We start from the raw sequence: 24,770 nt of genomic DNA on the forward strand, positions 1-24,770 counted from the left end.
GTGTTTTAGACACACCAAAAAGTTGCTTATACCCAAAACCTTGTTAAACAAAGGTGGATACTAAACAACTGAACTACAAACCTCGTGACATATATTTCTTAAAAAGAAAACAAATGCATGTTTCATCTAAATGACGGTTTAATTTGGCTTCTCACTGCTATTAACTGACACATTTTTTATATTTTATGTTGATATATTTTCCTCGACAGAAAAACTTTTGAACAGACTACCAATAATTCAAATAAAATGTACTTAGAGCAGCTCCATTGGTGTGGATAGCCCGATGGACAGGCAAGGATTTCATCCAATTGCCTCCCTCTCCCTACTCCAGCCCATGCGGGCGATTGGACTGAGGGAGGGGGGGCCTGAGTGACAGGCCCAGCTCGAATTGGTGGCCCAAGAGCTTGAGGCCAGTGTGATGCATGGCTGACGTCAAATGTAAAAAATTAGAAAAAAAAAAAATGTAAACAATTAATAAAAAAATCTGAAAAAAATTTAATTTTTCTATAAATATCTTATCATTATCTTCCACCTTACACCACAATTTTATATTTTCTCAAATACTTTGGGTTGTAATTTCTTATTTAATGAAACATGATACAACGAGACCGATTAAAAATCATATCCGAAATTTGAAATAAAATTATTTTTTATTATTTTAGAAAATAAAAAATACTAATATTTTATTGTATATTGTCATGGCTATTCAGTTTAGGGTTGGGGATACAAAAGGTAATTACTGTTCATTAAAGGTGGTTATTGTTCACTGGAGGCTATTCAATTGCCTGTTGCCCTAGGGGGCCTTGATATGCTGGAGTTGCTTTTAATAAAACCATCTTCCTTTGGACAAATACAAGAGCATTTGAACCTATTGGCGTTCGGATCGTTGTTTGAGATATTCATTGTTTTGAGGGGCAAAAATAATTTAGTTTAAGATCAATATAAACTTTTTTTTTTTTTTAACAAACTAGATCAATATAATCTTTCGTACCTAGGAATATATCAAGAGTTAATTAATTTTTGTTTTAGGCTAGGTCAATGAGTTTTTATTTATTAATTAGGTTTAGGTCAACGAGAAATGTCACATGTGAACTTCAGCCCTTATAAATGGTTGGGATATGACATCTTTTGGTCTTAATGATCCGTCTGAGACTTAAATCCAAACGTTAATTCAATTAAGCACATTAAAATTATAGGAAAGGCATATTTTTGGCCAATGGAGATGTTAAAAGAAAAATATCAAATGCAAATTTGAAGATCTACGTGACAATGTTAATTTTTCTTTCGGCCGGTACCACTCATGTACCATATTACTAAGTTCAAGTTTTGATTTGTTTCAGTATTAATTATTCTTAATTCCCAAGGATTCAATTTCGTAAGCTTTTTACTTTTGTAGTTGGTAAACACTTTAATATTTGTATAAATAAACTATAATACACCGATGTAATAATAATTAAATGGAACTTGACTTCTTTAGCACCGATCATCTAGAAGCAAGGAAAAATTATTACATATAAAATAATACGTACGTATACAAAGGAGTTTCTCGGATACTTTTACAGTGTTTTATCATCATTCACCTCTTAGGACAAAACAAATAAATAAACAAACAACCCATCAATCCCCAAGGGGCAAGGGCCAAGACCAACCTGTAGGGTCAGGAAAAAAATGAAAAACACGAAGAGTGGGAAGAAGAAGTATATATAAAAGCAGTTTTAGGATTTATTAAAGTGCTTCCAATTGAACAGCTTCCGTGTCCATGTCTATGGACATTGTAAATAACAGTCTAAATACGCAGTACAACCAACCATGTTGATGAATTATTTTGCATGAATCGCAAAGAGTAAACCACTAAACCGATATAAAGCACAACTGGGAATTTCGGACGATGCTTTTTTCCTCTATACAAAATAAATTAAGAAATAAAGTCGAACAATTGTTGCTTGCATGTTGCATGCACAGTTGCATCAAATAGGACGCCAAGTGATATCGTTTTTCGCGGTTAGAAGAGAAAACAATTTGAACAATTTGCAAACTCCACGTAGTTGACTACTTTGCATGGGGTTTTTTAGTAGTTGATGACCAAGTACTAGTGCTAAGTGTATATATAATGTCATCGGGCCGGGGAAGGAAGACAACGCCTTTTATACCGTTGTTTCTCTTTCTCAAAACCATTAAAAAAAAAAAAAAACTTTACTAGAAAGTTTTTGTACTTTTCATTTTAATGAAAAATCATATTTTTACATTAAAAAATCAATCTTAGTATTATTCATTTTACCTTTTATTTTATTTTTATCGTTAAAACTTAAAATTTTCAAATTTTTTTCATTAGTTTTCTTTTAAAAAAAATCGTAAACGTTAATCAACTAAATAATTTCACATTAGCCTATCAACATTAGAGCTTTGAATGTATTCACCAAAAGAAAGCCTGATATGGTTTCAACGTACGTACGTTAAACATTGTGATGTGACTCTTTTTACAATTTTATACTATGCATATATCATGGAGACGATCTAAATCTTAATACATTGCTCAATAGAGGTGAGACTCGCCCTTATACAGTGTTATTCTTAATGACCAAACCTAGACCGTAGATCAAATCTCGAGGCTAGATCACAGCCGCAGACCAACCAGGGGGGCTGCTAACCGTTAACGTAACTGCTACACGAAAATCGGGATTCCCACTCTACCCTTATCTTTTATTTATTTATCCGATTCTGTCCTTTTTTTTTTCTTTTCTTTTTTGTCTGATAAGGGTTTTGACCATTATTTTAAAAATTTTCACTTAGGCGAGCTATCGAGGGTTCATTTTAGGTGTTTAAAAATTAAAACAAACTTAAATCTGCTTAGGCGTTCATTTAATTTATGATTTTTATTTAGATAAAAAATCAATAACATTTGTTGTTTTGTACTACAGTTTAATTGTAAGCACATTTCCTTATCTTTTGTTAAAAAAAATAGATAACTTTTATTTTGTCTTTTTTTTTTCCATCTAAATATCTAAACGCTACACTTCTATCTACTGTCCGACTAACACCTAACGTTTTTTACGCTTTTTACTATTTTGGTTTTGACTCTTTTTGTTGCATGATTTGATATCAAGAAGAGAAAAAAAAAAGGGAAAAAAAAGGGAAAAGGATCCTCTTCATATCCTTAATTCTTAATCCATCAAATTATAGAATTCGTGCTATTAAAAATTGATCTAACAATTGAAGTTATTATAAATTTTAAAGTGAATTCTTATTTATAACTGTTGAATTAAATTTTAATATCATGAATGATTTGATTTAGTGAATTAGGATGAAACGATGAAGATGATTCTTTTTCGACAAAAAAAATAAAAAAATAAAAAAAGAGAGGGTGTGGACGTGGAGGTGGTCACGTGGCAGATGGAGTGGCGTGGGAGCCACTGCGCAGGATAAGCACAGCCACACGTAGCAGCAGAGTACAACCGACATCAGAGACCAATACAAGTACACGACAGGTAACAGGAATCCGTGAAGATGTGATTGGCCCTTCTAGATGATTTAGACATATATAATATTGGAATTTGGGGTAGTGGCTGGGGAATAGAAATCACCAAGAAAGAAGCACTACATTTAAGTGGAAATGGGTGCCATGCTATAGTGTAGGATGGACTTATACGACCATGTGTCATGTCTGCAACTAGTCACTTACGGATTTGGATCATTTCCTGAGCTAATAGAGAGAATTCTCCTGACCAATCATCGTGGACCGTTAGATTTTTATCTAACGATTACAATCATTATAACTTTAAAGGAACTCCCTATTTATAGCCGTTGGATAAAAATTCAGCGGCCCACGATGATTGGTCAAGAGGATCCTCTAGTTCAAGAGAGGATCCAAATTGACCGCATCGACACCAGTGTTTGCTAAAGTCCATGGGTCTCTTGGTCATCCGGCAATTAAAGATCCGTGACAAGCGACTCTTTTGGATTTGTAGGAAAATGATCCTCGCTGGATCCTTTTTCTTAGAATTCGGAAGATTCAATGATCGTGTTCGTTCATTATATATCGTACGGTCAGTTTTTGTTAAGTATTATTTATATTGAATTTTAAATTTTAAATTTAAAATATTTCTAACTGCATGATGTACGATGAACGGACACAATCACGAGATCTCCAGGAAAATGATCATCGCTGGATCCTTTTCCGAATTTGTATTACAAATGAAATAAATTGTAGCAATGATCTCTCAACTTTAATTCAATTAGATAAGAGTTTTGATCACAAATAGTCCTTAAAATTTATCCTCACCATCAAGATGATCCATGAAAATAAAAATCAATCAATGTAGTCTCTAAAAATAGGTGTTGCAAATCAATGTGGTCATTCCGTTACAATTCTGTTAAAAATTATGTTAATTGCTGATTAGCACATAAATGGGTCCCACAAGATTTACAGGTTTTTATCACAAATGGTCATTGAAATTAACTTACACCATTAAGATGGTCCTTGAAATTAACCTACACCATCAAAATGGTCCCTAAAATTGAAAATCGATGAATGTAATCCTTGAAAATAGGTGTCTCAAATCAATAAGATTCTTCCACTACAATTCTATAAAAAAAAATTTGTTTTGTACTGATGTAGGTTTGATAATTAATTAAAAAAATTGTTTAAATATTTTTTTGCACAATATAATATTTTTTCTTATAGTAAGAACTACTTCGTAGAGATATCATTTCCATAAATTCTCAAATGCACAAGGCTTAACCAATGTCGAAGAGGTGGTTTGGAAATAATTTTCAACCAAGAATAGACGCAACTCGGTTATAACCTCATTATTTCAAGGTGGACCTCTTCGTTCTTTAAGTCACCAAATCACCAATGAAACACCAAACAAGCCCTCTAAGATTAAGGTTGTGAGAATTTTGATCGCGTAAATGCTAATGGTGATGTCCTAGAAGTCGTTGCCAATTAGCCAAATCGTCACAAAAAATGATCTCAATCTAAATTCAATTCGATGAAAGGTGTCGAACTGTGTAAAGATAAGTGTATTGAGAAGACAACAAATAAGATAGGGGAATGTAGACTGGGATCGGATGTGTTACAAATTCACTATGCCGCTTATTGTTAAAAAAATAAAAATAAAAAAATGGAGTAGAAGGAAACATTAGCCAAGTAAAAGGGACTACGAAACAAATTTGAAAAATTGCTTCAATAAAATAGACTCTCTAGAAGATGGGACCACGCAAAAGTTAATGATCGAGCAGACCATTTATTGACAATCACTTTAATTAGAACCAACCGGAAACAAATTTTTGCTCCTCAATTCCAGAAGTGGAGGTCAGTTTCACGTGCCAACAGATCAGCCGAGAATCTTGAATACCTTCTGGAAGACAGAAATAAAAATGTCTCCTCATTTCTTACTTTTTGTGTGTTGGAGTTGAAAGTCTAGAAGAATACATGTGGACATGACACTGGTGGTGGTCCTAAAAGCATTGACGAGGGCCCACCTGTTTGCAACAGCACCAACCCCAACGACAAATACATCCATCCAAAATCATCCTAAACAAAATTGCGGGTAAGTTTTGTTCAACTGAACTCGGGGTTATTAATCCGAATCCGGCAGTGCCGAATGGATGGTGTCGGCATTAGTGATCCGGCATTGCCGACTGAATATATTTTAGGAACAACGTGCTCATCTTATTCAAGAGCTCACATTGACGGAAAGAACATCTTAATTGCCAATTAGGCTTGTTGTATGTTCTAATGGTTGGCATATTTAAAAAAAAAAATTGAGATTTTATTATAAAACTAATTGGTAATATAAGGAATAGTTCAAGTACTTGTAAGCATATGCAAAGTCTATCATCTTATCAATGTGAGATTCATTCTCAACACGTCTCTTTATGTGTGATAAATTTTCAAGCTTAATATATGGATAACACAACTCGGGTGACATGAAGTACGTATGATCATCAACTCGGGCGACATCAAGTACGTATGATCGTTAGGTTTCACATGAGTGACAACACACTCTGAAATCATAAAGAAAGTTGAGATTCCACCATAAAATCAAATGATAATATAAAGAGTAAACCAATTACTTATATGCATATACAAAATCCATCATTTTATCAATGTGAGATTTATTTTCAACATATTCACCGCTAAAGTGGTATCTAAGTTGAGTTCAGAATCGTCAGACAATCTAATTCATATTCGTTGTTTTGTTAGAGCATTAGCACGAGCAACTTGATTTGACTTGTTTGACTTGAAAAAGTTGCAACTCTCTAGCCATTGTTCAAGCTAATTAAAATATGCATAATCCAGAGGAATGAAATTCCATTTATTTATAATTTTCCCTTAATTAACCGGATTATCCCATAATTTGTTGCGATTGCAATGCAAACTCGTCGTGTTTCCAAGACCATCATTCATGCATGAAGTTTTATCAAACTGCATACCATGTCTCTCTTCTCTCCTTCATTTGCCTTGCTCATAAATGTACCTTATTATTATTCTATCTTTTTTTTTTTTTTTTTCAAATGTTATCTTATTCGTAACGAAGTTGTGTATATAAGTTGTTTTACAAAATTCCTAATCGAGACCCGGCAGCTCCTATCCGTAAGCTGCTGTTGAAATACCTTTTCAGAGAGATGTCGACATACTTTTTCAAAAGTTATCGACGTTTGTTGACAACTGTGCAATAAGACTCTATAGGTGACTATAACCCACCGATTGTTCTACGAAATGCTAACTGAAAAATTTACATGTTATTTCTTCCTGATTTGATTCAAACTCAATCTAAATATAATACGTTAACCTTGATGCAAGTTGTACGCAAGACCTTTTACATATGAGTAAAAAAAAAAAAAATACCAGACCGCAATTCTATGAAAAAGATAGGATAACTAGATATATGGTTATTAATTTTGTATTCAATGCATAATGTAAATAGTAATATATGATTTATTTCTCCAAGGACGGACGAAACGACAATTGGAAGCAATAATTCCGGATTGCTGCAGCCATAACATGCAACACATAACATTGTCATTTAAATCTCAAATTATTTAATAAACTGATTCTCACATGATTCACTGACTCTATATATAGGAGAGAAATGCTAAAGAGATTCCTTCAAAAGTAAGATTTTTTATGAACTCTTTGTTACCTTATGTTTTTTTTTTTTTTTTTTTGCACCATTGGTACGGAAGCAATGTTAGACTGTGATAGCAGAAATTAAGTTCATAGAGAGTCTCACTTTGAAAATGTGTCTTTAACCTGCAGAGTGTTAATACTTAATTAACATGTTAATCATAACTCATAAGTTGATTTCAAGCAACTTAATCATGATTCATTGAATAATGTATGATAATGGGGACATATTCTCTGCACCTATACTATTACTATACAGGGATTTACACGAGGTAGGGACTTGGGAAAGGAGGTGGCAGTGGCACCACCACTCCCGCCCCAAATTATGCCGCCGACCCAGCTGAATATCCTCTCCTCCTCCCTCTCTCTTGCACTCTGAGGCTGACTCCGAGGAATTGTTTTATTATTCTTTAACGTGCAGATTATTTATATAATTATGTGAAGGAATACAGTAATGTACTCATCACCGGCCGGTAGTTATTAGTTAATACCCTTTCTACCATACTCCATTATTAAACGCAACAAACTCAGATTCTTTTTTAGGAAACTAAATTATAATCTCTAAATAAGTAATTTTTCACTAAAGTTGGGTATAATATTAAATACTGATTTTGATCCTTTATTAATTTTTTCTTTGTTTTATTTTGAGTTTTATAAATTTAACAACTTATTTTTATTTTTTTGAAAAATAATTTGCCACCAACTAGTCCTCTTCAAACAAATAAATAAAGCTTCGGTTGTGTAAACAAAGAGAGGAAAAACCACAGTGAAATGTAGCCATCGGCCCGGCCCGTTGCCGGTGCCGGCGCCGGCCTCCTATCTCCCATTTTGTGAGTCCATCCGTGTGGCTTTTTGTTTTCAAAGTTAATTTCAACAAATGTTTGAATTTTAGTTTTTGGATTTGGTGGAGAGTAATTAAAACATGTAAAATATCTCTCAATCTCATTGGAAAAAGACATATTGGTGAGACCTGATAAGCTCATTGCGTGGTGAAAATGAAGCGCCACATCTCCAATCCAAGTTCCAGGGACGTCATAGCTTATATGAATGTACTTGAATCGAATTATAAATTTATAAGTCAATTAATTATGGATAATCATGTGATTATTATAGGATTAAGAGCGTCACTTGATTTGCAAAATCTTTCATTCCCTTTCATTCCAAAGTTGGTTAACAACGTTGTCTCTATCTTTTCGTTCGGAATATAAGAACTTTTGCACGCAACTATCTGTTTGTATCGCAAGTAGTGGAATGCTTTGGTGGTTAGGACCTTCCTCCTCAAACTCACAGCATCCCGAATAATCATGTCGAACGATTTAACCTGTTATGGTGCTCAATGGGTCCACATGTTACGTTATTGTACTGTGAATCTGCATCATAATATCAAAAATTACGTTAGCTTGTTCTATAGGACCTAGCATTAGTCTTTCTAAATGGTTAATCGAATAGACCAATCAACAACTTCACAACTTGACGTTAAACTAATTTTTCTTTGGGTTTTGGGTTTTGGGTTTTGCATGGCTTGTCATTGTTTCCCCCACACAACACATTGTATATGTATATATATATCAAAAACAGATAAGGTGCTACTACCTAGTTAGCTGGCTTTCTAATACACAAGCGGATGCAGCTTCAAACAGTAGTAAGCAGTGCTAATCTTTTCCATGAAATTTAACCTAACCCGTAGTTTTGTGCCATCCAAGTGGCTACTTACAAATGCAAGTAATGTAATCAATCTACCCCAGATTTTACCAGAAAATATTCAGTAGGGCTGCTGCATTTGGACGGCTCTTAAGGGGGTGAGACTAGTGAGGTCGGATGGGATTACCAAAATACAGTGATTGTGTGCTTCGTGAGACTTGCACACGGTCTGATGCCCCTACACAAAGTTTTCTAATTTGCAGTAGGGCAGTATACGTGAACCGGCTGCCCCTACACAAGTTTTTCTCGGTTTGCAAACACAAACCACCAATTAAACGAGTGAGCTTCAGCAACACTCATATTTTGTTTAGAGTTTATGTAGAATCAACAGACAAGACATCCAAGTGGTTCTTTTCGTAAGAGTAATATGGGCTAAATGCACTAATCAACAAAATCAATAGAGAATTATTAGAGGTCGCACGTCATTTTAGTCATCTGACATTGGACTTGGTAAGATGTCACAAGGTTTCCCATTCAACAATTTAAGCTACACGTATTCAGATATGGGGTTTCAATAAAAAAATTCAAATAAAGGAAAGATTATTAATCGATTAATTAATTCCGGCACATCAATGCCGTGTCCACATTGTTAGATTTACTTTTATTATTATCTCTATATAATTCCTTCAAGATAAGGCTGACTGGCTGTGATTGTGATGTATGCCCAAAAAATTTTCAAATATGTGAGATGCCTCCCCATTACCAGAGGAGAAAGAAAAAAAAAATTGAAGAACTTGTTATTACCTGTGATTTATTCACAACGTCCTCTTCTTTCCAGCAAAAGGAGGCAGCTTATGGCTTCTCAGTTATGATAGCAATCCACTGGTAAAATCCATGGCAGAATTCCCTAAATCATCACACAAAGGCGCACCTTAGTAATTTTACATATGACTCATTTGACTACTTTTGGCATACTCAAAGCAAACAAAGTAATAGAAGACTTGGCCATAGTCACAGTTAGCTACAACAATATGCTTCCCTCTCTACACCCAAGTTCGAATCCCCCTCCCCACAGTATATATTAGATTAGTTAATAGATCAAATACAAATAAAAGAAAAAACAAAGTAATAATGCATGTTCCTTTCCTAACCCATACCTGCTAGTATTTGATAAAAAGAACGATCTAGTTTTGTGCACAATCTATTTAGCAAAATGTGCTTGGTGTGCCAGACACAATGTCTCCAACTCTAATAGAAAAATTGAAAGGGTTCCTCATGTTTCCATTAGAATCTGGCACGCTACGTTAGGGATACATGGAAAACACTCCTGATTTTAGTTCATTTAAATGACATTAATATTTGTAGTTTTATAGACTTTCAAATGAACGACAAAATGACTGCAAATGGATAAATAGTTCTCAAAATAGATGCTAGAAATAAAATTAAATAACAGAGACCGATACATTGGTGTTGTTTCCATATTCATATAGACTTTCTTTCCTGTTTCTTATATTTGAGAACAAACCAACTGGTACCTTCCACCCCATTTCCTCTTTATAATTCAGCTGCCAATAGGAATCAAGTCCTCAGTTTGATTGAATCTATATATACAAGAGAAACAGTCTTAGTCTTCGGATCAAAGACATCAACGTGCGTATAAACAATGACTCAAAAGAACGGTCTCTGTTCAGTTTTAGCTTTTAGATTCAAAAGAAACGTCAAAGTTCAAAAGTTCTAGATTTGTAGAAAATATGAAAAAAGCAGCTTATAAAGGCAGGACCCGGGTCACAGTAGGGTCTTATGTGGAAAATTTTCAGAGTTGCAGAAGTTGACCCTATAAAATCTCCACTACTTTAGTGGGGTAAGAATTTTTCTGCGAGGCTATATTATTGGAGAAGTTTGAGATGCATACTAACACAGATGATCAACACACATAATATAATCAACAAAAAACGAGATAAAAGAAGCTTCTGAATTTGACAAACTAATCAAGTAGTAACCATCACAAGAAAAACAACAGGAAAAGAATACTACAAACAGAAATCTTGCAAAGGGTTTCCGTATCCAGCTCTACAAAAATTTCTCTATGGTGCTAGTTAATGTGATTTTAGGTGCAGCACCAATTATCGTGTCCCTTCTCTCACCGACGATGAAAATCATGATAGTTGGGGCACTCCGAATGCCATGATTGGAAGAAGGACTTGCATGGCACGGTTTCACCGCCACATGGCGTCCCATGCCAATAATATAAGGACATGTATTAGTTTTTTTCCACATTTCACTATATCAAATAAGAACAAAATATCATTTCCAATCACATATGAATAAATTTGAGACCCTTTCTTTCATTTATTCACCATGTTAGTGTAAAAATTTGCAATTTTAAACAAATCACGTGTGACAAACCTCACATTGATACACTTCATCTGAAGTCTAAAGACCTGTAAAAATTAATTTGAGACCTCTGACTTTCTACGATGGATCAGGTGATGCTGAAAACTTCAAAGGGTAAATTCAATTCCGAATTTAGTGGTACTGTGATGTAAGAGATGTGAGATGTTAAAAAATGATGAGATAAATTTTGATGGAGAACAACTCATCATATATTTGAATACTTGATCAAATGACTTCAAACTCGTATATAATAATCACGAAGATTAAATTCCAACCGCATCTTCTTTCATGTCCTTTAAACCCAACAAGTATGACTTTTCACCACCATAAAGGCCAGATGACATGCTAATTATTGCATTTGGCAGTGGTAGAAAATATTTTTGTCAGGTTGCATTGTGGGAATTGATTGGAGGCTATCGATTTTAAATGAGGAAATATGTTTGACAAAAGAAGCTTCCGATTAAGTAGGACAAAGACAACACAACTTATAAGAAATTTTCATCTCGAAACACCCACTGGAAAGTTGATAAATTGAGAAATCGATTGCATACAATGCCTTCCAAAAACTGCGAAAGCAATGTTAGGCATCTGCTACACAAATGCACATACAAAATATATGTATACTAAATCAATGTATGCACAATTGCACATTAAATTTTTTATGTAGAAATTTACTGAAATTATATTTTTTTTTAAAAATCCAGCATGTAAATGGTACACATTTATCTTATCAAATAGGAATTTACCATAATATATGCTAGCTTTTTTTAAATATCATTAAACACATGCATCACACAAGTACTAAGCCAGTTGATTGATGAAACTAAGAAGTCATAACTTCAGGGTATATTTGAAATACACAGATTTGAACGTCAAAAGTTTACATGTAATGCTTCCTTTAAACCAACCATCAAGGAAAGATCTGAATTGCCAAATGTAAGCATAATCATTTGTCTACGTGTGGGTTTGTACTAACTAGTATGTATTTTTGGGCCAGTTTCTCTACCGATAATTTCATTTATTGGCAGTTCTAAGAAGCAGACAATATACTTTAAACTCTCAATGACTAAGGTTCCCCAAAATCTAATGGTTTGCTTGTTCCTAATCCAACCTGCATGAAGGACCATCCCTATTACAGACTCTCTTGGATAGTGAATAGGATTAATCTCTATAAGATCCTAAATGATCTCAAACACCATCTTCATCTTAACATGGTCATCTTAGTGATAAAACGTTCATGCACATCTTCATCAAAACATGGAAAATTTTCCATGCTATGTAGCATTAAATGCTACGAGCATTTGATGGCCTGGATTGGTTTGGGTTATTGCTTTTATTATGGTCCCATGAATCCAGACCATTCAATGCTCGTAGCATTTAAGGCTGCGTAGCATTGAAATGGAACCCCAAAACATGACTATTTAATGATAAAGAATACTTACATTTAGCGAAGTGGGAGACATAAGTTCCACGGGGTTTTCTACCAACAAACCCATATTTTCTCATGGACAATGAGAGCATCCACTTTGTATAAAAGTTGTTAGTCCAGCCTGCCCACATTTCCAACCTTCGCAACTCTTATTTGACACAAACCTAAGGAAGGTAAGTTGGATTGGCCCACAGCCTGCCTGACCCAAATGTTGGACTTGAATTGGTCTTTGAGCATCAACTTGCCCAAGTTATCCTTGCCTCAGCCATTGAGGAAGTCCTACAACAGAGTTATCGCAATTTCCATTACAACTTAGGAAAGAGACAAATCTCAGAGGATGGAAATAGACCTTTTCTGGTTAGGGGAATGTTTGGGGGTTGCTTAGTACATAAAAAATATGTATGGTTACATGCACCTTTCTTATCTGTTTCTGCATTCTCTACAGACAGAAGGATACATGCACATACATACATACATAGAAAACACTCCTGATTTTAGTTCATTTAAATGACATTAACATTTGTAGTTTTATAGACTTTCAAATGAACAACAAAATGACTGCAATAGGATAAATAGTTCTCAAAATAGCTGCTATAAATGAAATTAAAGAACAGAGACCAATACATTGGTGTTGTTTCCATATTCATATAGACTTTCTTTCCTGTTTCTTATATTTGAGAACAAACCAACTAGTACCTTCCACCCCATTTCCTCTTTATAATTCAGCTGCCAATAGGAATCAAGTCCTCAGTTTAATTGAATCTATATATACGAGAGAAACAGTCTTAGTCTTCAGATCAAAGACATCAGCGTGCGTATAAACAATGACTCAAAAGAACGGTCTCTGTTCAGTTTTAGCTTCTAGATTCAAAAGAAAAGTCAAGTTCAAAAAGTTCTAGATTTGTAGAAAATATGAAAAAAGCAGCTTATAAAGGCAGGACCCGGGTCATAGTAGGGTCTTATGTGGAAGATTTTCAGAGTTGCAGAACTTGACCCTATGAAATCTCTACTACTTTAGTGGGGTAAGAATTTTTCTGTGAGGCTATATTATTGGTGAAGTTTGAGATGCATACTAACACAGATGATCAACACACATAATATAATCAACAAAAAATGAGATAAAAGAAGCTTCTGAATTTGACAAACTAATCAAGTAGTAACCATCACAAGAAAAACAACAGGAAAAGAATACTACAAACAGAAATCTTGCAAAGGGTTTCCGTATCCAGCTCTACAAAAATTTCTCTATGGTGCTAGTTAATGTGATTTTAGGTGCAGCACCAATTATCGTGTCCCTTCTCTCACCGACGATGAAAATCATGATAGTTGGGGCACTCCGAATGCCATGATTGGGAGAAGGACTTGATGGCACGGGTTCACCACCACATGGCGTCCCATGCCAATAATATAAGGACATGTATTAATTTTTTTCCACATTTCACTATATCAAATAAGAACAAAATATCATTTGCAATCACATATGAATAAATTTGAGACCCTTTCTTTCATTTATTCACCATGTTAGTGTAAAAATTTGCAATTTTAAACAAATCACGTGTGACAAACCTCACATTGATACACTTCATCTGAAGTCTAAAGACCTATAAAAATTAATTTGAGACCTCTGACTTTCTACGATGGATCAGGTGATGCTGAAAACTTCAAAGGGTAAATTCCATTCCGAATTTAGTGGTACTGTGATGTAAGAGATGTGAGATGTTAAAAAATGATGAGATAAATTTTGATGGAGAACAACTCATCATATATTTGAATACTTGATCAAATGACTTCAAACTCGTATATAATAATCACGAAGATTAAATTCCAAACACAGCTTCTTTCATGTCCTTTAAACCCAACAAGTATGACTTTTCACCACCATAAAGGCCAGATGACATGCTAATTATTGCATTTGGCACAGTGGTAGAAAATATTTTTGTCAGGTTGCATTGTGGGAATTGATTGGAGGCTATCGATTTTAAATGAGGAAATATGTTTGACAAAAGAAGCTTCCGATTAAGTAGGACAAAGACAACACAACTTATAAGAAATTTTCATCTAGAAACACCCACTGGAAAGTTGATAAATTGAGAAATCGATTGCATACAATGCCTTCCAAAAACTGCAAAAGCAATGTAAGGCATCTGCTACACAAACGCACATACAAAATATATGTACACTAAATCAATATATGCACAATTGCACATTAAATTTTTTATGTAAAAATTTACTGAAATTATATTTTTAAAAAACTTCCAGCATGTAAATGGTACACATTTATCTTATCAAATAGGAATTTACCATAATATATGCTAGCTTTTTTTAAATATCATTATACACATGAATCACACAAGTACTAAGCCAGTTGGTTGATGAAACTAAGAAGTCATAACTTCAGGGTATATTTGACAGGATACACAGATTTGAATGTCAAAAGTTTACATGTAATGCTTCCTTTAAACCAACCATCAAGGAAAGATCTGAATTGCCAAATGGAAGCATAATCACTTGTCTATGTGTGGGTTTGTACTAACTAGTATGTATTTTAGGGCCAGTTTCTCTACCGATACTTTCATTTATTGGCAGTTCTAAGAAGCAGACAATATACTTTAAACTCTCAATGACTAAGGTTCCTCAAAATCTAATGGTTTGCTTGTTCCTAATCCAACCTGCATGACGGACCATCCCTATTACAGACTCTCTTAGATAGTGAATGGGATTAATCTCTTTAAGATCCTAAATGATCTCAAACACCATCGTCATCTTAACATGGTCATCTTAGTGATAAAACGTGCATGCACATCTTCATCAAAACATGGAAAATTTTCCATGCTATGTAGCATTAAATGCTACGAGCATTTGATGGCCTGGATTGGTTTGGGTTATTGCTTTTATTATGGTCCCATGAATCCAGACCATTCAATGCTCGTAGCATTTAACGCTACGTAGCATTGAAATGGAACCCCAAAACATGACTATTTAATGAGAAAGAATACTTACATTTAGCGAAGTGGGAGACATAAGTTCCGCGGGGTTTTCTACCAACAAACCCATATTTTCTTATGGACAATGAGAGCATCCACTTTGTATAAAAGTTGTTAGTCCAGCCTGCCCACATTTCCAACCTTCGCAACTCTTATTTGACACAAACCTAAGGAAGGTAAGTTGGATTGGCCCACAGCCTGCCTGACCCAAATGTTGGACTTGAATTGGTCTTTGAGCATCAACTTGCCCAAGTTATCCTTGCCTCAGCCATTGAGGAAGTCCTACAACAGAGTTATCGCAATTTCCATTACAACTTAGGAAAGAGACAAATCTCAGAGGATGGAAATAGACCTTTTCTGGTTCGGGGAATGTTTGGGGGTTGCATAGTACATAAAAAATACGTATGGTTACATGCACCTTTCTTATCTGTTTCTGCATTCTCTACAGACAGAAGGATATATGCATAATACATACATACATACATATATATATATATATTAACTTATCGTTGATTAAGGAATGCCAATGCATAGAAACACCTCTATCTAGATTTACTAATTTTGACAAAAAGGACTGGGACAATACATCAGTATTCAAACTCTGTTTGCTTCCTAAGTTGGCAAGGGTTGAAAATAGCTTATCATTCATAATCTGTCAAAAGATAGGAATTATGAAACTTGCACAATAATATCAAACATAATAAGAGAACACTCTCGTATCAAAAGCCCGATACATAATTTTGTTTTACTATTGATACTATTAAGCGGAAATTTCTTCAAACGCAATCAACTTTAGATAATAACACTTACAATCGGATATTTCATTTGTTCACGACTTGCTCCACTTTATGGTCCGAAACAAGGGTGATAATATTGCAGATTGTTACAACTTATGAAATGGGGGTGACATTTTTGTTTAGGTACAGATAATCAGCCCATAATTTGTCTGTTTTATAGGGGCCACTTAATTGAACTATCTATAGAAATAATGACACAAAGTTGTCAAAGGTCCATTTAGCAGCGCTTAGGAATGGCAATGGCGCAAAGATGCAGCCAATCAAGCAAAACGACAGCGCATAAAGCTAATATCAATCCCTAAAATCCCTTTCAATTTTCTTTCTTGTTTTTATTGTGCTACATTACTTCCAAAACACCATAACACACCATCAAACCAAAATAACACGACTAAAAGATTCAACATTTTTAATAGGAAACTTAAATGCGCGCGAGGGGGGAGGGGGACGCTTACCATCGATAGTGGTGTCCTAAGCTTGGGAAACAATGGCGGCAGCTGATGGATTACGCCGGGCTTTTGGAAAATGGAGGAAGCGAGCGATTTTTTTGTGAGGCAGTCAGCCCTCAAGCCCATGAGTTCCGGCAACGCACCCACCGTGACATGACCAGCGTCCGGCAATATGAAGTTGGAGCCGAAGAAAATATAGCGATTGATTCAGTTATGGTCGACATTGAAGAGAGAAATGTGTGGATCGACATTGGAGAGAGATGAACGTCGGATGTGGGAGTGTGTTGAGTAAGGCATGAAAGGAAAGTGTTGGATGATATGACGCGGGGTAGGAAAGGGAGAATACCGTTTTATACTCTCTCATATTTGAGCGGCCCAACAGCAAAACTTAAAGTTAATCTCTAACCGAGGGCGGGCTGATGGCTCGTTTTAACCCTCTAGTTCTTCAAGAAGTTGATATTTTAATAAATAGTGCAGGGACATATTTCTTACCATCTCCAATCGAGGGTCATATGACCCGTTTTAGCCCTGTCACTAAAAACCACATCCAACCAAAAGTTACAGGGCCAAACATAATTTATTATTTAAATTCAAAAACTACAACAACTTAAATTTTAAAAACACAACTTATATATTTCAAGTCAAATGTGAGATGTTTTATTTAGAGTATAAAAAAATAATAATAATAAAAAGGGGAAGTGGGTGGGAGAGTCTCACATAGGCTGTGGGAGAGGAAGTAGAAAAAAAAGGGAAGTGGGTGGGAGAGTCCCACATTGGGTGTGGAAAAAAAAAAAAAAAAAAAAAAAAAAAAGAGGAAGTGGGTGGGAGTCCCACATCGGCTAAAGCCTATAAAAAGAACACCCAAACATACTTTCTAGGCCTATAATTAAACAAATTTTTTTAAAAATAAAAAATTCAAATATAACGACTAACTGACCGTTGCTTTTTGAATTCTAGCGCAGTTCGGGGCTGGTTGTCTGGCTCATTTGGACCGCTCGGTTGGCCCTTTGGGCCTTTTTTGTCTAGTGGGGGCCCACAAGCCATTTGGGATGCGGTATCCCTCTTCTGTCCCTCTCCCCACTCGCACTCATCTTGTCCCTTACCTTTGTCCCTCTTTCTGTTTCAGAACCCCCTTTCTTCTTCAACCCAAACCCTAACCCTAAATTTCAAATCTCCAAGCCAATTTCAAACAGAAAACCTCAATTCCAGGTCCTCTTCTTAGGGCAATTTGAAACCTCCATAGTTGAGGAAATGCTGCAAACAGACTTGCAGCCATTGCAGGTCCTCTTCTTGGGGCTTTCCTTGGCATCGCCGGTGGGGGATTCACCACCTTCATTAGAAGAAGCATCGGTGGCCTTGCTGTTGTCCTCCCACTTGAGGGGTTTGTTGAGCGCAGAAGGAATGTAATTGATCAAACCCCTCTAAACGAAGCCGATGTCGCCAACTAGAGACTTGCGGGCCTCTGTGAAGGTAAGCTTCCGAGAAGGGTTGACGAACTTGGATTCGGCGACGATGGTGTTGTGGTAGTACTTGTAGAGGCTAGGGTTTTTCGAAGGGGATTGAGAATCGAAGAACTCGGGAGGAATTGGACCTCACAGTGGTGGATGTGGTCCGGCGATAACCAACTGGAATAGCTGAGGACGTGGATGATGTCAGCATCAGAGGTGGGATGCGGTTGAGGATGGCTGAGAGCAGTGGTGGTTGGAGTCTTGGGATTGGCAGGGATCAGAAGAAGAGTGGGTGGGGTTTGGATGGGGTGTCGGAGGAAGAGAGGTCTTGGGCCTCTGTTTGGGTTGAAGATCTTCGAAGGAAATAGGTAGGGGACGGGGAAAGGTGGGGGATGGGGGTGGGTCCCATATTTTCTTAATAATTTTTTTAAACGATTTTCTATATTTATTAGTTTTTTTTTTTGTTGATATATATATATTAGTATTTAATTAATTTTTTTAATTTATTTGGGTAAGGATATGGTTCTCACACCTGCCAGCTCATAACTTGATGGTCAAACTTAACAGAAAACTGACGGAGTATGACATTGAAACAAATTTGTAAGATGAGGTATGACACTGCCATTTTTCAAATATGAGGTATGAGATTGTCTTTCGACCCATAGTTGAGGTAGTTTTTTGTAATTTACCCTTTATTATTTTAAGTTTGTTCTTTAATTTTATTGGTTAATTGAATTAAACTACTATATTAAAATAAGATTTCCGGACATATTTTGAGTGTCACTTATCACTAAATGTTGTTTTAAGTTTCATGTTGATAAATATTTTAATTTTGCTTGCATCTTAACAACTTAGACATTAAAATGAAGTAAGATAGTATTGAAGGGTGAAAAAGATGTGAGAAGGGGTGTAGAAATGGCTTAGGTAATTATAGGAAAAAAAAATAGATTTTAATTTTTTTTTTAAATTTCGTCTTAAAAAAAAAAAAAAAAAAAAAAGCTACATAACGTCAACTAACAGCATAGCTAGGCCCAACTTTTCGGGTTGACTGACTGGCTATCTTTGACCAACCCGTGGCTATTTGGCTGGATTTTAGCCCAGCATTTTATTGAAGATTTTATGTCAAAATGGCTATATTTTAGCTTATGATCCCTTGATTGGCCTAGTTTGAGATGGCCTTAATGGAAATAAAACTGTCACAACAAAAAAAACAACCCATAGAAGTGGTGTATGTTGCCACTTTTGTGCCCCCCCCCCCCAAATTTCATGCAGCATTTTTCTCTCCTCCCTCCAATTCTCTCTCTCTCTCTCTCTCTTCCCTTAAACAAACAGAAAGACCTAGAGAGAGAGAAATAGAGGGAACCAAAACCATCAACCAAAAAAGCAAGGGGGAAAAGTGGGGCTGAGACTTGAGACTAAGAGGCGCCAAAGGTAGGAGATCGACGACGACCACTTGACATAGGTCATTGGTGCTACGGTCTCTGAAATTATTATTACAATGGCGTTTTCATCTCATCCCTTTTTCTTCTTCTTTTTCCTTGTATTGGGTTTTGCCTCCTCCACCACCTTCCTCTCTTGTAATTCCCCTTTCATTTCTTCTTTTTCTTCTTTCATTTCCTTTCTACTTATTCAATTCAATTTCATCTAATTATTTTTTTTTATAAATGTTGCAGATGATATCTTCGAGTCAGGTGGATCATCCACTGGAGGACGTGCCCTTCTTCAGGCCCAAAAAAGTAAGTAATTACACTTAATTTCTCCTTTTAATTACCTATTTTATGTTATCATATTTTCTTTAGTTTTCAAACAATTAATTTGTTCGTCGTGCCCATCAATTCAATGTGCTAAAAATGCGTTTGTATATGACCGTTGATGAATTTGCTAATATTTTTCGTCTGTCTTGTCAAGAGTATTATCCAACGTCGGAGAAACCAATGTAACTGATTGCGTATTGGTTTTGAGTTGGATGTTCTAATTCTCTTAGTTCTTGTCACCTCATGCATAATTTTAGTTGAATATATAGGTTACGGAAATGTGGTTGTCTATTGCAGAAGATAGGGTTGGAACATAAGTATAAATAACTATGCTTTTGTATTCAACAAACATTACATAACCAAGAAACGTTCAATTTTGTATGTATTCGTGATATTATTTGTCTCCGCGTCAAGATAACTAGTTAATAACCAAAATACACACGACAATTCATCAGACAAAATATAATTAGAACAAATAGACTGGCACTAGCTTCATTGTTGCATTAAATAAATCTCACTAAATTTTAGTTGTCCTATTATCTATTCTATTTGGAATCTTAAATAAGAATCTATCTCTTCCTTTTAGTATCGGAGTCGTTGCAAACTTGAAAATCTCACTGAAATCATTGATTATCGGCGTTTGAGTATGAAAACTAGCTCTTACCATATTGCTAGTGAGGGATTTTTCAAGTCTTGTATTCATGGATTATTTCCCATTCCTAATTTTATGTTAGGAGAAGGTCTTAAACAATCGTACGTTAAACATTACGCGATGATAGATATATCTAATACAAACAAGTTGTAAATGCTCTAGTATTTTTTTGACTATTCACGTAAATAATTTTATCAAGCATTTTTTATCTCCTTTTTAAATTTGACAATTTTTTGTATTTTAAAACCTTGGTTCACTAAAAACATAACTATAATCCTTCTTTAACCTAACAACGCATGAGGATTAGTACTATTATAAAATCCATGCCATGTCTCATCGGCATTCTATAAGTTGCAGTCATCATTCTTTTGTTTTGTATTCTGTTGGGTTATCTGCAGATTGTCCTGTGAACTTTGAGAATCAAAACTACACAATCATTACAAGCAAGTGCAAAGGACCAAACTACCCAGCAAAGAGCTGTTGTGATGCTTTGAAGGATTTTGCTTGTCCTTTTACCAATGAAATCAATGACTTGAAAAATGATTGTGCTTCAACCATGTTCAGCTACATAAACATCTACGGGAAGTACCCTCCCGGTCTGTTTGCATCTCAATGCCGCGAAGGGAAAGAAGGTCTCGCATGCCCCGCTGAGGCACCGAAATCTGATCAGAAGAACAGCAGAAGTCACATATCAGCTACTCACTCCATCATGCTAGCACTAACTGCTACCTTGCTTGTATTATCATCCTTTTATAGGTTCTGAGTTGGTGTCAAGTCAAGTGTGAAAAAACCCTACCTGACTTGTAACCATTCAATTAACCCCCCTCCCCATAAATTTGTATGCTTTGAACATTTATCTCTAATTATAAAACTGCCCAAATAGTATAATTTTGTTATATACTTGGCAGTTTATCACTAATTCTAGTATGAAACAAGTTCTTTTGCTTCCTATAAGATGCATAATTGCCATTGTATATGAAAAACCCAAATTACATCTCAAGTTTAAATCTAACTTCCATTAATCCACGAGAGATCACATTAAGGGCTCGTTTGGTACATATGATTGGATTTTCTTCATAGCTAATCATCCTCTAGTCCCGTCCAAATGAAAAACCACTCACTTCCACCTTCAGTATGAGTTAAAATTTGAGAGTTCTTCATTCCAATCGAATCATGTGTACCAAACAAACCCCAAGTCCTAAGAATATATTTCACATAATGAATGTAAATCCTTGACTACAATATATAATGTTCTCAGCCTCGTCAAGTTCCCCTAATTTATTTTCATGGTATCAGTGCATACAATTCATTCATGTCAAGAGATTGTGCATTCTTGCATTCCAGGTCGAGAGTAAGGGTGTTACTTCAAGGGGTCAACTCAAAATTGTTGAAGTCAACAAAAAAAGAGAACTCACTCAACCATCAAAGTGGAAACTAAATAGTCATTTTGTTAATTGAGTTCCTCAAACGGTTGTACTTTTAAAGGCACGTTTAATACATCAGATTGTCCCAGATAGGGAAAGATAACCCCAAATCAACATGTTGTTAATGTTAGAGTGTGAGTATGAGTTTCACATATTGAACCGGTTATAGTGTATGAAAAAGTCTTGTTGATAAGCTTAGAGTAATCCTATTCTATTTGGGATTACTGGTATTGAGAATTGTCTCAGGATTGGGACTTAACCTTGTATTTGGTTTGAAGTCCTTGTTTGTGTTGATATCTTTTGGAAGATTGTCTCCTATATTGATTCTAATAGGAGAATAAGTTAGAAAGATATTCGATGTGTATATATATGAACATTAGGCACTGCTCTTGTAATGTCTTTGCTTATTTCGTTTTAAAGACCTATTATTTGGAGAGCAATTGTGTTTTGTCAAAGAGGAGAAGGCTAATAGTTTTCTCCTTATCCTTGTATTGCAACATTGTTCTTATATTTCGTGATTCAATATCATGTCTGTGATCTATGGACTGGGTTGAGTATATGTCTTACATGTGATATTAGAGCCTAATTGATAGTCGCTATTGAATTCGAAAAATTTGTTCAAGAATTGATGAGTAATACATGGGTGTTCATCATGAACTGTCAAAACCCAAGAAAAGAATAAAAAATAAAATTTTTAATTAAATCATTTAATTAAAGATATAAACAACACCGTTTTGCTAAAAGAGTCATTGCTTATTATAAAATTTTAAATTTTTTTACTGTTAACAGCCTATGCACTTTGCTTTCTTCTTTCTTTGCTTTTCGGTTGTGTTGGGTGGGAAGTTTTCATGCTTCTCATTCTTTGCGAAATGCTACAAATCTTCTTCTTTTCCATTGATTCTCATCAAATACTAAAAATCTATGTGCTTGATTTAGAGAGGTATGCTTTTAGAAAATTTATATTTTCAAATATTGTGTTTGTTATATTAAAGATTTGAGTTAGATAGCAAGATTTAGACAAATGTGAGTTATGAAAAATCATAATTACAAATGAATATTGCTGAATCAATTTGAAAGTTTTCAATTATTAACTAATAAAATTGCTTCCATTGCTATTGAAAAATATTATGCTAAAAACTAAACAGAATTTGTTGCATGTGATGTGATTGTTTGGCGATCCTCTTGAACATGTATTCTGGAAAACTAAATCGTGAGTTGTTAATTCTATATGTGCATTCTCTTAAAGAGATTGTCATATATATGGTTCAATTGATTCATGGTGTAAGTTTGGAGTGAAATGGAAGAAAATCGATCTTTCAAGATTCAATTTGCTGATTTCATTATTGAATTCTACAGTTTCACTCAAATCCATTAATTTGGCTTCTGTGCCAATACTCACTGGCAGAAGTAACTATAAGAAGCGGAGAAGAGAAATAGAGTTACTTTTGACACTTAATGAGTATGATATGGCACTAGACACTCCACAACCTACACCTCTCAATCATAAAAGCACAAAGGCTGAAAAGGTTGAATTTGAAAGGTGGACAAGAGCAAACAAGGTTGCACTCTCAATCTTGGAGAGTGGAATGATTAAGACTGTGCGTGAAGGCATCAAGAAGTGTGACTTAGCATCTGATTATCTCAAGGCAATTAAGGGAAAATTCAAGGTGTCACAGAAATATGAGATTGCACAATATATGACACTTCTCACTACTTACAAGTTTAAAGGAGCAATCTCAATCAGGGATCACATAATGAGAATGACAGATGCTTCTGAAAAACTCAACTCCATGGATGTCAAAATTGGTGAAATGCAGTTGGTTTTCATGATCCTGCAAGCCTTACCTCAGAAGTATAGTAAGCTAAAAATGTCTTATAACAATCAGGACAAATGCTGGATAATGGATGAACTTATAACTCAATGCGTGCAAGAGGAAAGTTGACAAAAACAAAAGAAGGGCAAGGAAGTTAAATCTGTCAATTTTGTGCAATCTGCTAAAGGGAAGAATTTCCATCCTGGTAAATCTTCTAAATCTAAACATGTTGATAAATCTATGATGCCTGCTAAGAATTCTTTCTCCTCTAAGTGTTAACAACCTTAATGTGAAAAATAAGAACATTGAAAAAGTTAGATGTCACCACTGTAAAACCAATTGTGACTATATATATGATTGTGAGATTTTCAAAGAATGGTTAAGCACTAAAGGTAGAACTGATGTCTATATTTGTGAGGAGGTCGAATCTCATTAAAATACCTGTCAATTCTTGGTGGTTTGATACTGGTTCATTAGTCCATATAACTAATTCATTGCATGGTTCATTAGTCCATATAACTAATTCTTGGTGGTTTAATGTTTATGTTGGGGAGGGAACAAAAGTGCATGTTGAAGCTATTGGGGTAGTTAAACTCAAATTAGACACTGGTTTTATAATGCAATTGGATGATGTTCTATATCTTCCCACCATGAGAAGAAATTTGATTTCTGCATCAAAAATAGTCAAACGTATGTTTTCATTGGTGATGAAACCTGCATTAAGTTTTTCAAAAGGGGTTCATTAATAGGAAAAGCATTTTTGAATGACAACTTATGGAAGTTACAATACACAATAAAGAAAAATCTTCTGCATGTTTTGAACATTACTACCAAAAGAATGCATGGTTTTGAAAACTC

At 35.0% G+C, this 24,770-nt stretch overlaps 3 protein-coding genes and 1 long non-coding RNA gene across 6 annotated transcripts; 2 read left to right on the top strand and 2 right to left on the bottom strand.

Moving 5' to 3' along the window:
• Nucleotides 1–8,261: 8,261 nt before the first annotated feature.
• Nucleotides 8,262–17,150, bottom strand: LOC108867330. Of its 3 annotated transcripts, XR_007251585.1 has the most exons (7): nucleotides 16,827–17,150; nucleotides 15,594–15,859; nucleotides 13,290–13,355; nucleotides 12,607–12,872; nucleotides 10,306–10,371; nucleotides 9,575–9,677; nucleotides 8,262–8,499 (listed from the first exon to the last, which is right to left on the bottom strand). It is a non-coding gene; the product is annotated as an uncharacterized LOC108867330 (long non-coding RNA). The 3 variants fall into 3 exon arrangements; XR_007251583.1 differs by lacking the exon at nucleotides 13,290–13,355 and having other exon boundaries at nucleotides 16,827–17,149; XR_007251584.1 differs by lacking the exons at nucleotides 10,306–10,371; nucleotides 13,290–13,355 and having other exon boundaries at nucleotides 16,827–17,149.
• On the bottom strand, nucleotides 10,378–12,582 carry LOC125469263 (thioredoxin M2, chloroplastic-like). The gene has a single exon (XM_048566364.1). The coding sequence runs from the start codon at nucleotides 11,045–11,047 to the stop codon at nucleotides 10,841–10,843; it is 207 nt and encodes a 68-aa protein (XP_048422321.1). The 5' UTR covers nucleotides 11,048–12,582; the 3' UTR covers nucleotides 10,378–10,840.
• Nucleotides 17,151–19,651: 2,501 nt separating the features above from the next.
• On the top strand, nucleotides 19,652–21,570 carry LOC103948528 (GPI-anchored protein LLG1-like). The gene is made up of 3 exons (XM_009359573.3): nucleotides 19,652–19,845; nucleotides 19,942–20,004; nucleotides 21,073–21,570. Exons 1-3 carry the CDS (start codon nucleotides 19,767–19,769, stop codon nucleotides 21,435–21,437), a joined length of 507 nt encoding a protein of 168 aa, XP_009357848.2. The 5' UTR covers nucleotides 19,652–19,766; the 3' UTR covers nucleotides 21,438–21,570.
• Nucleotides 21,571–23,564: 1,994 nt separating this feature from the next.
• On the top strand, nucleotides 23,565–24,041 carry LOC125469254. Its single transcript, XM_048566349.1, has one exon. It carries the CDS (start codon nucleotides 23,565–23,567, stop codon nucleotides 24,039–24,041), a length of 477 nt encoding a protein of 158 aa, XP_048422306.1.
• Nucleotides 24,042–24,770: the final 729 nt, after the last annotated feature.

This window comes from the organism of the source record quoted next, unplaced genomic scaffold, assembly GCF_019419815.1.
Source record: "Pyrus x bretschneideri cultivar Hongxiangsu unplaced genomic scaffold, Pyrus_bretschneideri_v1 Contig41, whole genome shotgun sequence".
Classification (NCBI taxonomy): Eukaryota; Viridiplantae; Streptophyta; class Magnoliopsida; order Rosales; family Rosaceae; genus Pyrus; species Pyrus x bretschneideri.